The 13,998-nt window shown below is 41.7% G+C and overlaps 1 protein-coding gene across 3 annotated transcripts in view; it reads left to right on the top strand.

The window, feature by feature from the left end:
* Positions 1–13,998, top strand: part of LOC117449601 (IQ motif and SEC7 domain-containing protein 1-like) — a 105,524-nt gene that overhangs the window by 27,654 nt on the left and 63,872 nt on the right. For 2 of the 3 annotated variants that reach the window (XM_034087365.2, XM_034087373.2), the window contains exons 2-3: positions 1,421–1,450; positions 9,495–9,602. In XM_034087365.2, the coding sequence (XP_033943256.1) occupies positions 1,421–1,450; positions 9,495–9,602 (138 nt within the window). The remainder of the gene's footprint in view (positions 1–1,420; positions 1,451–9,494; positions 9,603–13,998) is intronic. The other variant, XM_034087366.2, reaches the window with a different exon arrangement.

Genomic DNA, 13,998 nt, shown 5'->3' with positions numbered 1-13,998 from the left:
CTATACTGCAATGTGCAATGTACAAGTTATTGGAATATGATATATTAGATAAATAATTTCTAAGTAGCAGCCAGATTAATGTTACGGATGTTAGTAGTAGTAGTAGTAGTTAGTAGTAGTAGTAGGGCCTTTTTCCGGACGAGGAGCTGTCCAGGGTTCTGACCACTTCTTTTGTTCTCCTCTGAGGATGTTCACTTTGCATTGCCTGGTGCAAGCAGCATAACAGATATCATTCAGCAAAACAATTGTGAAATATTGTTTTGGTCCAATCATTTCTTTCAGTGATGCATTGTATACTCGGCAATCAATAGCTTCAGTAATTGCCATTGGATCTGGACTGCAGCATGTGTGTCAATGAATCTCATCCTACCACTGCATTATATTAACCCAGCTCTAGTTTTCTCCTCAACCTAACTCCACAGTGGTAATGGGGTTTGCTCTAATGAAAACACCAGCCATATCAAGTTTGTTCAGTGCTTTATGGAATTATTAAAGAAAGCTTTAAACATCTTTGTCAATATAGACCAGACCATATGAAGCAGGTGTTTAGGTAATGCAAGAGATTCTGGAGTGAAGCGATATGTACACGGGTGACAGCAAAAAAACTAAAAAGGTAACTAAGAGTGATGAGGCAGGAGGATGAACCCGACAGAGAATTAGACACAGCCTTATAAGCTATGTTTTCAAGCCAACACCAACAAAAAGCTGAACAGAACAACCCTTCGGTTGCAGCTACAGCCTTAATGATATATCAGTCACTGTTTTTCACCATGAATACCTCATTGTTTCCTCCAGGTGAGAAATGAGAAAAGGTGACTAGGAGGCTAATACATTTTCTCTGATACACCCATGCAGTAGCTTTATTGCCCCTTAGTGCTATGGTTCACTGAGCAGGCTACATTTTATTTCTCTGGTGTACAGAGTACTTTCCTTGCTCTTGGATTGCCATTTGCGTCAGTTTATTTCTAAAAGTGCCAATGAAACTGCATCACAGACATGGAGAGAACATGATGTATGCCATAATAACAATTTTCCTACAAGATATGAGAAGCACAGGTGTTACTGATGGCACTAATAATGTAACTACTAAAGAGTTTAATCAAATCCAACAGAAAGCTTTTTTTATCTGCAAAGACATTGCAACAAGCACATACACCCAGTGGAATATCAATGTCTAATTATATGAAAGTCATCTCAGTTGTAGTCACTTTTTATGATGCCAGATTGATTTGTTCCAAAGTGCTGCAGCCCTCATTGCCAGAAGTTTGCTGCTGTAATGAATTTGCTGAATCAAGGGATGGTGCTCAATGAGGCGTTTTGTTACCGTGCACGTCTTTAGCTGCACTACTGATGTACTGCAGCATTTTAGTTTTTACCTGCTCAAAAAAAATCAATGAACCAGTGTTTTTCTGTCTTCCAGGTCTGCATGTGACTCTTCCAGAATGGTCAGGTATGTCAATGTCCACCTTCATCTCCTCAGGATTGTACATCTGCCCAAGTTTCATGATTATTCTTTCATAAAACACTATTCGATCTTGTGCCTTTGATGGGAAAGGCTTTGGTGGCAACATAGTGTTATATAAGTCTTGTGAGTGGATTGTGTAAAGCCAAATATCCATCATGGTCCTAGCCCGATTGAGTGGCTTTCCTCTGTGTGGAGGATTGAGGCAGGCCTGGAGTGCCGCATGTTACTGGTGTTAGTGAAGATTACCGTGTGTAGGAAATGATGAGATGTTATGTCAGGCGTGGTCCAAGGTCACATTCCACTTGCTTTTTCGCTGTGTGAACCTTAGTGGCTGGAGATTTGTAGGGCTGTCTCTGCTGAGGTAAGATGTGGGCTGATTTAAAACTGTAACCTGAATCCATCATTGCTGTAAACACAGCTGAGAAATATGGCTTGCATGTAGAGAGTAAATGGGTTGCTGTCAGTGGTAAATGCACTCCTTATCTGCAGCTTCTCTCTTTAGGGATGCCTCGCTGTGGGATCCGTACAGCCCCTTCCTCTGCATCTGTAGATGGGCATTAAAGACCCACACAAGTCTAGTCAAGTTTAGCAGAGTGTAGCTGAGCCTGTCCCCTGTTTTACTGAAAACATTTCCAGGCCATGGCTGTTCCTTTTCTTTGGTCTTCTACTGTCTGTGTTCCCCAGGCCATTCTGCTCTAAATGTCCTATTACAAATTGGAAGCAAATCCAGCGGGCCACAGCCTGGAAAAGTGTGCCAGTCTTTGTGTTTATATCATCGCAGTAACAGTGTTTGTGCATGCGAGAGTGAGAGATGTAAAACGATGTAAACTAATCAGATTTTTAGTTTTACGGGTGTAAACTTTGAGCAGTAAACATTTGAAATTGTAATGTTTAGCATCCTTGTGTTCCTGGCTAGAAATAGTTTAGATACGTTCCTCTGGTGAAAATGCTTCTGGAAATAAGAAATGTTTTTCTTCAATAATAATCCAATCATTGATCCGTAATATAGATGATGACTTGTTGTTTAACAATGAGGAATTTTGATCTTTAAACAAAAGCTCTGTGCACAGCAAGAAATCCATTTCTCATCCATCACAGGCATTTAGCCTTACTAACTCTCAGAATAACTCCTTTCCAAGTGGCTACAAATATTTTTGAGGAAACTGATCCAAAGAAAAATAAATGTAAGTTTAAAATGTTTTTCACCTTGAAACCTGAAATATTTCTGTTGAGAGTTTGTATGCGGCTGGCACTGTTCAATGTGCTGTATACTGATAATACTCTCCTTTATACTCCAGTCGAGTGGAATGAACATTTTCCATACCTAATCAGCTGTCATAAGGCGCATTTATTGATTTGTTATCACAAAACGTTTTTTTTCCATATCTTTCTAGTTGCTGATGGTAGGATCTAAAAGTACAGCAGTGAAAATAAAAATAAATGACGAGGCTTCAGAGACAAACAATCCCATCTCCCCAAACTGATGCCTTGATGTGGTTGGAAGGCTCCCAAATGTCAGCAGCCCTCTGCATATCGTTCTTGGTTGTGAATTTGGCCACAGCTTCTAGTCTCCTCTTCCATCCAGTCTCCTCTTCATTAATATAAATCTGGAGGGCCAATACTGTTATCCTGCTGCTGTATAAGCCAGGTTCGATCTTGCACGTCTCTACCGACACATTTTCGATCATGCCGCTTGTTTGGCAGCTGCATACATGAGTTGGATCCAAAAGCCATGACATTTCTGAATTAAAGTGGTCGCAGACTTTCGCTCAGCTTTGAGCAATAGTTGCGATGGCAATGATCCTGCAGATTAGAGGAAAGCTTCAGGAGCAGCTCATCTCGCTGTGTGTCAGGAGGTCGGTGAGACTGCAGGGATGTTTTCGCCTCAAGTCAGCAATACTGGACCGAACATGTAAATTCCACTTGATGAACAATGTGTTTAATACAGGACTGGCAGTGATTATGAAACAGTTTATTAAATTATTTGTTATTGGATAATAAACGAGGGGATACTAAATTCTTGGAAAAATGAATCCATCATTGAACAGACCACATTTTTTGGCAGTAAATCAAAACGACATTTAATAATTGGACAATAAAAGAGTGTAGATTAAAAGCCTTTACAAATTAATCAGTTCAATAATAAAATAAAATAAATCTCTTGGATACATGTAACACTTTTTACAGGTGGGAATAAAGGAATTAGTTTTTTAACGTTTCAGTGCAGACCAGCAAAGTAGTTCTGTTACAAAACTCTTAAAGGTCCCATGTCATGGTCATTTCCACTGATCATAATTCCATTGTTGAGGTCTACTAGAATATATTTTCAATTTTCCAAACTCACATTGGTTTCTCAGACAGCATCTCTGTATAGTATGTGTATTCACTCTCTGTCCTACACGGCTTGTTGGAGCTCCTGACCCCCCTCCCTATGAGCCCACTGTGTTCTGATTGGTCAGCTCGCCCACTCTGTTCTGATGAGTCCACCACCGTTACAGCGGAACATCAGTGATTATGTGTTACAATGGCGTTTGTTAGCAACCGGAAAATGACACCAGTAATGACAAACAGATGAGAATGCTGCGTGGGGTCTGGGTGCCGTGTTGGCGGGACGTTGCGCGGCTCGATGCTGTGAGGAGCGGACAGTCTGAGCTCTATTACTGGTGTTGTTTCCTGGTTGCTGCGTGGGGTCTGCGAGACACAGCGAAACCCAGCCCGAGCACACACACACACACACACACACACACACACACACACACACACACACACACACACACACACACACACACACACACACACACACACACACCCGCCCGCAGCCTGGCTGTGAGTCTGTGTGTGTGCCCAGGTCGAGCCTTGCCGCGTCCCGCTGTCTCAGGCAGGCTGAGTTCAGGCTGAGAAATCCACGGAGCTGCAGCTGAGAAAAGATTTTGTGTGTGTGTGTCTGCGGAAGTCTGCCGATTGGTCAATTTGGACCGTCAATTTGGACCGTTACGTCACTAATACCCAAGAAGACAAAAATGGAAAAAGAAAAATCTCCAACGAGGCGTTCAGGGGCAGCATAGACAGGTCTTTTCTGTGTTAGAGTTTTATTCGCTACAGGGTGTACTTTGAGGGTTTATGACTCTGCACACCGTTTACATGCATAAACCCCTTCATAACACAAGGGGACGGGTAATAACCAGAAAAGCATGACATGGGACCTTTAACATTTTAAAGAAAACCGGTTCATTGCTGTATAAGAATTTCTACATAATAGGCAGATTTGTTTTAATTTGTCCTCTCTACATGATATAACGGATCATTCTCCAACACCGTGTTATGCAGTTAATTATGGAAGCAAAGAAAGGTCTCAAGAATTTGAATTTAATAAGCTAGGTGTTTAATGCCTGCCACTGAATTCCTAATGTTAACAATTCAAGAGAATGTATTGCAATGTAGTTTGAAGCCACCTCTTTTACATTGGCACCATAGTTTCTCCACACTGATTGAGCTCCACTACACTCCTCCCTAAAGACAAAGTGCAGTAAACACGTTCCGTATGCTGCTGCCTCTAATGCTTTCCCCATAGATATAGTATAAGTATCTCAGTGTAAATATTCAGGAGCATCTCTTTAAAGTGAATCAGCAGCCAGTTTGAAATCACTGTGACCATTTCTGAGAATCAGTCACATGATTTCTCTTGGCTCTGCTTTCCCTTTTGTATCAGAGCTCAAAGCTGTTTGAAATCACTAGCACTGCCAACACTCTGCTGACAACACACAGCAGACTTACAGTCACTTACATCTCTTACCCCGTTAATATGCCACACCACGACACAAGTCAGCCTGGCTGTTTAAAATGTTGTGTGTTACATGGCTTGGTAGATTTCATTACCTTTAATAATGGAAGAGCCGGTGAACTTGGCACAGGCGCTATAAATAAATAAGACCTGCTCCTGACGGACTCCTTTACACTGGTTTGATAGAAGTGTGTGTGGAGAGAGATTGGCCCTGACGGTGATGAGGGGATTATTCTCATACACACTCCCTGGTTAATGAGAGGGGAATAACAACATGGGGTGTTTAATTGGTGCTGTTCTGTAATCAGAATGGACGGCTTCATTCAGATGTGATTAGAATCTGGGTGAGATGAGCAGGCTGGCTCTCAGTGACCTGCTTTTATTGGATTGTTCTTCAGTGAGTGTCTGATGATAAGATGTTCTCCTCTCGACACCCTGATGCACTTTCATGCTGCCCCCATTCATAAACCCAGACTAGCACAGGACCAAGTCCTTCAGTGGAGGACTAGCCCGACACTTTAAAGCACCAATTGCAATTAGAGGACAAGATGAGAGTGCTCTTCTAGCCTATTATTGAACTTGTGCTTTTGTTATTTATACCTGTTTACTTGTGCCCGGGGAGCTGGCTTATTGTGATGGGTTGGAACTGTTTTAATTTGTAGTGTCTGAGAACAGAAGCTAATTGAAATTTAAAATTGTATTTGCTGGAACGACATATCCGTGACTGGGACTTCTCAGCGGTGCGCATTCTGTCTGTTCATGCCTCACTGGCGGCGACAGACGAGCGTTGAGACCAGGCTTGGATTTTCGTCATTTTAGGGGCAAGGCCATTTGGCCTTTGGTGTCACACGTTTTTTCTGGGCGCAAAGGCAATCTTCGTAATATCTATCAAACTATAGATCCTACACATCCACTGGACGTGAATTCTAAAAGTACACTATACACTTCTCGCTAGAAATCTAATCAAAAAGCATTTTAATGGCCAAACTATTCTACAATTTAGGATTTTCCAGAGAGGGTTATTTGTGAATAAACAGGAGCATGTTGTTTCTTACACGACCACTAGAGGTGCTACACTTTAAAACGTGGCTATGGGTCGTAATCTAAGGTGTTTAAACAATCGACCTATTTGGTCGTTTTTTGTAGGAGGACAGGCTGAAATCTTTATATACAGTCTCTGAGTAAACACAGCTGACAGCCGTGGTGAAACTCCAGCTGTTAGAGCGATGAGAATATTCGCATCGCGTCCGTTGTGAACGCAGCATAATGCAGTCCAGAAACCACTTTCTGACGCTTTTAAAGCAACTTCGAGATGTTAACCGTATCAGGGGCACACAGGCCATGGTGGCCGTAAGACGTACAATTATTTTCGGGGCTTCACGGCCAGACCGAGGGGCAATGACATGGCCGCCGGTGAACATCCTACCCTGGTTGAGACATTATGTTTCTGGGCTGTCCCTCTGTTGCATTCTCATCAACACGTTCTCAGAAACGCCTAGAGGGAATTACTTCTAATTTAGAACAAATGTTTTCTGGGCATCAAGTATGAACTGACTACAATTTGTTGATCAAAGATAAAGGTCACTGGGACGTCACAAACGATTTTGGCCATCATTTAAGAATGAATACACTCTTTATGATACGTTTACACAAATGTTCAAAAGTAAACAATTGGGGACAGCCATGGATGAAATGCATCTTCACTGGTTGGCCAAAGCATAGACTGTGAGGCGATAGTTCTTGCTCTATTGAGCAGGTTTGTTCAGAAACAAACAAATGCCCGAGTAGGTTTCCGGAGGGCTGCAGTAGAGTGAGTTACTGGAGGCATCTGGAGCGAAGCCTCGACGGGGTCTGCTGCTTTTATTTCCCTGTAATGTAATTCTCCACAGAGTGTTAGGGAAACGGAGAGGCGGCGATTATAAAGCCCCCTCTCCCCCCCCACCCTCATTGTAGAGATGACAATGAGGAGAATAAAGCTTCGCTGGGCTGTTGTGCAGGTCAACATCACTCACAAAGTGTGTGCCTCAAAACAACACCAGTAAGCAAAGTGTTCCCAATCAATTTAAACAGTAATTCATCTTGCTGTGGAATTTAATGTCAAAGATTTTGTGGGTTCATTTACAAAGCCGAATAAATTGCCTAAGGAATTAACATTAATGGGAGCAAAGAGACTGCACTCTTCCAACTTCTTTTGCTTCTAACAGATGAGGCTTCCACTGAAATAGCGATGGAGCTGCAGTTTTCTATCTGCAGGCATGTATTTTCTCTAAAACCACACAATGTGTGGACTTAACTGTGCTTAATGTTGTCAGAAATATAACCCAGAAAGAACAGTAGGTGTCAGGGCAGCTGAACTGATCTCAGTCTGCAGGGAGGAGAGGCGACCAGGCTGTGCTTTAAGGCCGGTCTATCCCTCTTCAGTGCCACACAAACACATCGTCTTCTCTCCGTCGCCATCGCTTGTTGCCATGGAGAGCGATGCTCATCTTCGACATCAAGCCTGCTTGTGTTTGTCCATGTGTGAGTCCATTTTGACTGAGCAAACTGGATTTCAGGTCTTAATCAGGCATTGTTCTAAAAAGCCTTTTCTCAGGAGCAATTAAACAAACCACAGCATGTGTGTGTTGAGGGTTTGTAAGAAAGAAAGCCAATCAAATACATTGTTTTTTGAGTCTAGTCCCGGGGTGTGAGCTTCCACTTTTATGAATTGTTGGTGTTTGTGCATCAGTCATTGCACTGACAGGTCTGAGTGTTCGGCTCTGCAGCACTGTCACAGGAACTATTAGAAGATAGAAAGAAAAGTCTGATTTATTTCACAGCTCTCCACCAGAGCAGAACATTAGCATTTTTTAAATTAATAATTCATTTCACAGAAACGGCAGCAACCATGACGCAATTAGCTGTGATATTACTCCGGGTCTCAGTGTAGGATTTTCATTCATAACATTAGAACAAGCCGTGTTTAAGGACAGAGGATGATTGTATATTTTGTTACAAATTGCATGTCAGGGAATTAATGTTGTATGTGGATGATATGCTTTCACTGGACTGGTCTTTGAGCAATTATTCCTTTTACACAATGTACATGTTTTTTTCTAAATCAAATTAGCTACGGCTATCATTAAAGGCATGACAGCTTTTTACACTGAGCCAGATGTCGGCTTAATGTTTCTGATGAAGACGTCACACGCTGAGAGAGATGGGTATTCTGTTGGTTTTTGACTGCCAGTTGTATGCCTGAACGTGCCGGGTCTGTCTCTCAGTGAACAGATGAGAGGGAAACGCCTCCGTGGTAATGGCATCCAGTGGAAAGAAAGGAGACATGTCTGAAATGATCAGTAGAGGACCATAACTGCTTTAACTGCAGTTCACTGAGCCTCACAGACAAACAACTACAAAGAGATCATTCCCCATGAAACCTTTTCTTCTCTTTTTTTCTTTTTATTGTGACATGTTCACATTTTCACCATTAATGTGATCATTTTGTTTTCCCCTGTTGTTCAATGCCAACAATAGATAGAACAGGTATCTGACAAAGTGAAGTATATAGTATTATTCAATCTATGATACAATTGTATTGTACAATATATTCTATAATAGGATTCAGATAAACAAAGTCCTTCAGATTATGACAAAGATGTTCCAAACCATATAAAGTACCGCTGCAAAGTGCACTTTATTGTACTAGCAATGCATCCTAAGTACTTTAAGAAGACATCAAAAATAGCACTAAAAAATCTATCAAAAGGAGTCCATAATATGAAATGTATGAGTTGCAGTCATTGGGCAAAACTATGCACACACTGATCTTGTCTTTTAAAGTTGTATATTTTAGTATTGCACAAACGTAACTTAGCTCTGTTTTCATTTTGTAATATTTGTGATATTGTGTGCCGTGGTGTGCCTTCTGGTTTTTATGAGTTTGATACCAATCCGGTTTCAAACACTCTATTTTGTCATTTTCCTGTGAGGACTGCAGTGATACTAAGAGGAAGATGCAATACAGAATTCCATATAACCCGGTTTGCTCAATGACAGAAACATGATGTACTGCTGTTCTAAAATAGTCTGTGAAAAATGAAGTACACGAGGTACAAATATGAAAGTCACAAACTCCCTGTGGAAACCCTCTGAGGGAAAATGGATGATTTGAATGCAGAGCAGTCATATACAATTTAAAGGTTTCTTTTGCATCTGCCCTTCCATGTCAGCACTCTGAGATGTGTGTTTCGTTTGCCCCCCCTGTAGGAGACATGCCTCCTTTCCGGTCGAAGTCCACGAAAACCCCGGGAGGCCGGTGTCTACAGGCTGCAGAAGAGTCGCCCCCTGCCGCAAATGGAAGTCTGCTTCCTTTGGGTACAGTAAGATGTTATTTTTTTAATGAATACATGGGTAATGTTTGTTGTTTCCAGCACCAAGGCAGAGCAGTATTTCTCCTGTCTTACTCTCTCCCTGTTAATGTCTGAAAGTCATCACAGTTCATATCGATCAGTGGCGTTTCTATATGTACAAAAGTGGTGGGGCACAAATAATAATATTATTTTCAAAAGCTTTTTTTGTCTGATGCTTCAATTACTTTTAAACAGACAGTTCAACAGAAGGATACCCAAAAAAATGTAATTTTATCATTTAAATATTGAATTGTTCTCTCTTAGTAAGATCCCATGTTCAATAAAATTGCAGTCTTACCTTGACTTGAAGATTAAGTCCATTTGCCTATCCCTCTGGACAAAAATCTCTATTACTTTTTTGTAAAAGTCCTCCTTATCTTCTTGTAGTTTAAAAAGTCTATCATAAATCTAATCTCATCAATAGATTTTTGATTCGAAAATGATAAAAGTAGGGTAGACATGTGGATATTATCCGGCTGAACAAAACGTACATTTATTTAACAGCTACGTTTCCCACAGATCTTACTTTGAGCTATTTTCTAAAATCCTATGGAGAAATCTCGTTGCTTTTTTGTGGAGGGAAGCCATGCGCAGCTTACTTCCTGGTTTTAGGACGCCTCACTGCAGCTCTCTCTCCTCCTCTTCACACACCACACTTTTCGCGGCACACGTACTTACAGCCAATCAGCTCTGAATTATGTGAGATGACGTATGGTGGGGATGGCAGCACTTTGCCCCTCTGGTCATTATTTTTTGCCACACACATTAAATAGGAAAATACTCTGAGCATGCGCAGTGTAGTTTTTGCAGTCACCGTTCACTTAGACAGTCAGAGGGAGGGGCAGGATCAGGTTTTGTCCCACATGGCTCTAAACAGCTCAATAGGCACACACTGTAGACACTAATTAGAAGAACACATACTAAAACAGCAATGTACAGACGAATCAGATGATTAGACATGATCTTAAAATATATTTTATATATTTTTTAATTTATTTTTTGCATTTTGTTGTAATAATTATTTTAATACTTTCTGCTGACACTAGGTGGGGCTGTGCCTGCCCCTAATGACCAGTCGCCACTGATATCGATGCCCCAGTAATTAGCCTTTCTGTGGCAGATAAATCGGTCCTGACAGCTTGAAAGCGTCGCTGTGCCCTAATGTTTGAGTCTTTGCAGCTGTTCTCCAGTCAGCAGTTTCAGTGCTGCTGGTCCTGATGTGCACAATGAACTCTAGTTACCAATGCACTGTGGGAGGAGATCATTATGTTAGGGCTTAATGAATGGTGATGCCTGAGTACATGAGCTTTCATCGCTGCTCAGCCATTAGCCTGTGCAGAGACTTCTACAAAAACAAGAGAGTGCTGCATCAGTGGGACAGACTGAGGGGGCTTCAAAAAAAACACAGAGTTTCAAAAACGCCTCCTAGTGCTGTGTTTCATCATCAAAAAGCAATGTGAGCCTAATCCATAGCCCACTTTTGATTCATGTTCAGCCCAAAAATTGCATGGTGGGACAGTGCTCAAGAGCCGTGTTCAGACGTCTTTTGATGAGTAGGAACATCTGTGGGTTGTTTTTAGACTTTGGTAATGCCGCAGAAAGGAGGAACTATTTCTCGCTGATTAACACCTCACACATTTTCTCTGATTGTCCCCATGTGATTGTTGCTCTGTAAGTAATCTTCAAGCACAGCTGAAGGCTAATAAGTTTAATGGATCATGACTGTAAACAAGATGAAGGCTGTGATCGGAGGTTGATTGTTTTCCTCTCCAGCTCAGCAGCATTGTTTGCTTGTGTTCGGGCTCACACAGGCCATTTTGAAATGATGACAGCCAAACACCCCGTAATTTGAACTTTGCTGATTTATATCAGGTGATTGCTTTAATGTTTCCCCAGATATGAGAGATGGATTCTATTGTGTATTTTTTTTTTATTCTGTCGTAGACAATGTAGTCCTTCTCATTTGTGTCAATGAATGTGAGTGGGCGGCTCAAACTCTGAATGTGTGCCCGAGACACATTTTTCAAACCTCACTGCACACTCACAAGAAATGTCAAATGACAGTAGAGACAGTATGAATACTGTATAAATCAAGCTGAAAACAACATTTATCGCAAAGGCCTTGCTCTGTCATGGTTGACTTGTTGTTATGAATGATTTCGTTCAGACAGGAACATCACGTTACATGAAGTGACAAAGGTCCTGGGCCAGATCTGAATCCAGGATGTTGCAGTTGTCTGTAGAGCAGTGAGTCACATGTTATCTGGGAAGGAATGTGAACAAAATAGCTGGGTAATCACTCTCCATTGCAGCAGTGCGTCTGTGTGAGGCTCTCAGTGAGTGATTTATCTTCGTCGTATATTCTATGTGTTTGTGGGGCATTAGAGGAAAGAGAGGAAGTGAAATATTAATTATACAGTGGGGCAAAAAGTATTTAGTCAGCCACCAATTGTGCAAGTTCTCCCACTTAAAAAGATGAGAGAGGCCTGTACTTTTCATCCGAGGTACACTTCAACTATGAGGGACAGAATGGGGGGAAAGAATCCAGGAAATCACATTGTAGGATTTTTAATGAATTAATTGGTAAATTCCTCGGTAAAATAAGTATTTGGTCACCTACAAACAAACAAGATCTCTGGCTCTCACAGACCTGTAACTTCTTCTTTAAGAGCCTCCTCTGTCCTCCACTTGTTAATTGTATTAATGGCACCTGTTTGAACTCGTTATCAGTATAAAAGACACCTGTCCACAACCTCAAACAGTCACACTCCAAACTCCACTATGGCCAAGACCAAAGAGCTGTCAAAGGACACCAGAAACTAAATTGTAGACCTGCACCAGGCTGGGAAGACTGAATCTGCAATAGGTAAGCAGCTTAGTGTGAAGAAATCAACTGTGGGAGCAATTATTAGAAAATGGAAGACATACAAGACCACTGATAATCTCCCTCGATCTGGGGCTCCACGCAAGATCTCACCCGTGGGGTCAAAATGATCACAAGAACAGTGAGCAAAAATCCCAGAACCATACGGGGGGACCTAGTCAATGACCTGCAGAGAGCTGGGACCAAAGTAACAAAGGCTAGACCCTTCATAAAAACGCGGGCAAAAATCCTTGATTATGCGATCAAACATGCGGGGTTTTATGTGATTTTATGCGGTGAAATTGCGGGAAGTTGCGAAATATGCGGAAAGTTGCTAAATATGCGGAAAAAATAAATATTGGGCTGTCTTATTTATTCTCTCACACACACACAACCTGCCACTAACGTTAAACCCCTTTACTATTCAATTAAACATATTCAATGTTTATTTATTGTAAAAGCAATTGGGCTATTTTAATCACACTCTCTCTCTCTCACACACACACACACACACACACACACACACACACACACACACACACACACACACACACTTCTCCGCCTCATTCTGTTTTCATTTACTCGTTCGTTATCTGACCAGCTTCAATCCTGTAGGCTTCTCACCTCGTTTCTTGTAGCCCTCGAAAGCGTTTTGGAGGTTGTTGCCTCGGTGAACGTGAGTTGTTTGGCTTTCTTGTCCGCAGAAAGCATTTTTGAATGAATCAAAGTGTGTCGTCACCGTCGATGTTCTCTTATGCTCCAACACAGTTGCACGGGGTGCAGAATAGTTTCCCCCCACTTTCGTGCAAGACATCGGGGTACTGCTTTGCCCGGTCTTTAGCAGAAATGTTCGTCGGTAAATGAGATGGATTAGATTTTTTCATCTTGGTGTTTTCTCTCTCGTGTGAGTTTCACACATTCACTCTACGGTGTTGTTTACCTTCTGTGATGCGCGAGCTGATGACGTTGCGTCATCATCATCATCACTTCATGTCAAGACGAGTTAACTTTTTTTTTTCTCAACTTTGTGTGGAAAAATGCTGGGATTATGCGGCCTTTTAATCTGCGCCATTTTGCTGATTATGCGGTAAATTCTGCGATCGCAGAATCGTGTTTTTCTGGAGGGTCTAAAAGGCTACCATCAGTAACACACTACGCCGCCAGGGACTCAAATCCTGCAGTGCCAGACATGTCCCCCTGCTTAAGCCAGTACATTTCCAGGCCCGTCTGAAGTTTGCTAGAGAGCATTTAGATGATCCAGAAGAGGATTGGGAGAATGTCATATGGTCAGATGAAACCAAAATAGAACTTTTTGGTAAAAACTCAACTAGACGTGTTTGGAGGAGAAAGATTGCTGAGTTGCATCCAAAGAACACCATACCTACTGTGAAACATGGGGGTGGAAACATCATGCTTTGGGGCTGTTTTTCTGCAAAGGGACCAGGACGACTGATCCGTGTAAAGGAAAGAATGAATGGGGCCATGTATCGTGAGATTT

Source organism: Pseudochaenichthys georgianus, chromosome 7 (assembly GCF_902827115.2).
Source record: "Pseudochaenichthys georgianus chromosome 7, fPseGeo1.2, whole genome shotgun sequence".
Taxonomy (NCBI): domain Eukaryota; kingdom Metazoa; phylum Chordata; class Actinopteri; order Perciformes; family Channichthyidae; genus Pseudochaenichthys; species Pseudochaenichthys georgianus.
This window is presented reverse-complemented; position numbering and strand designations above follow the sequence as displayed.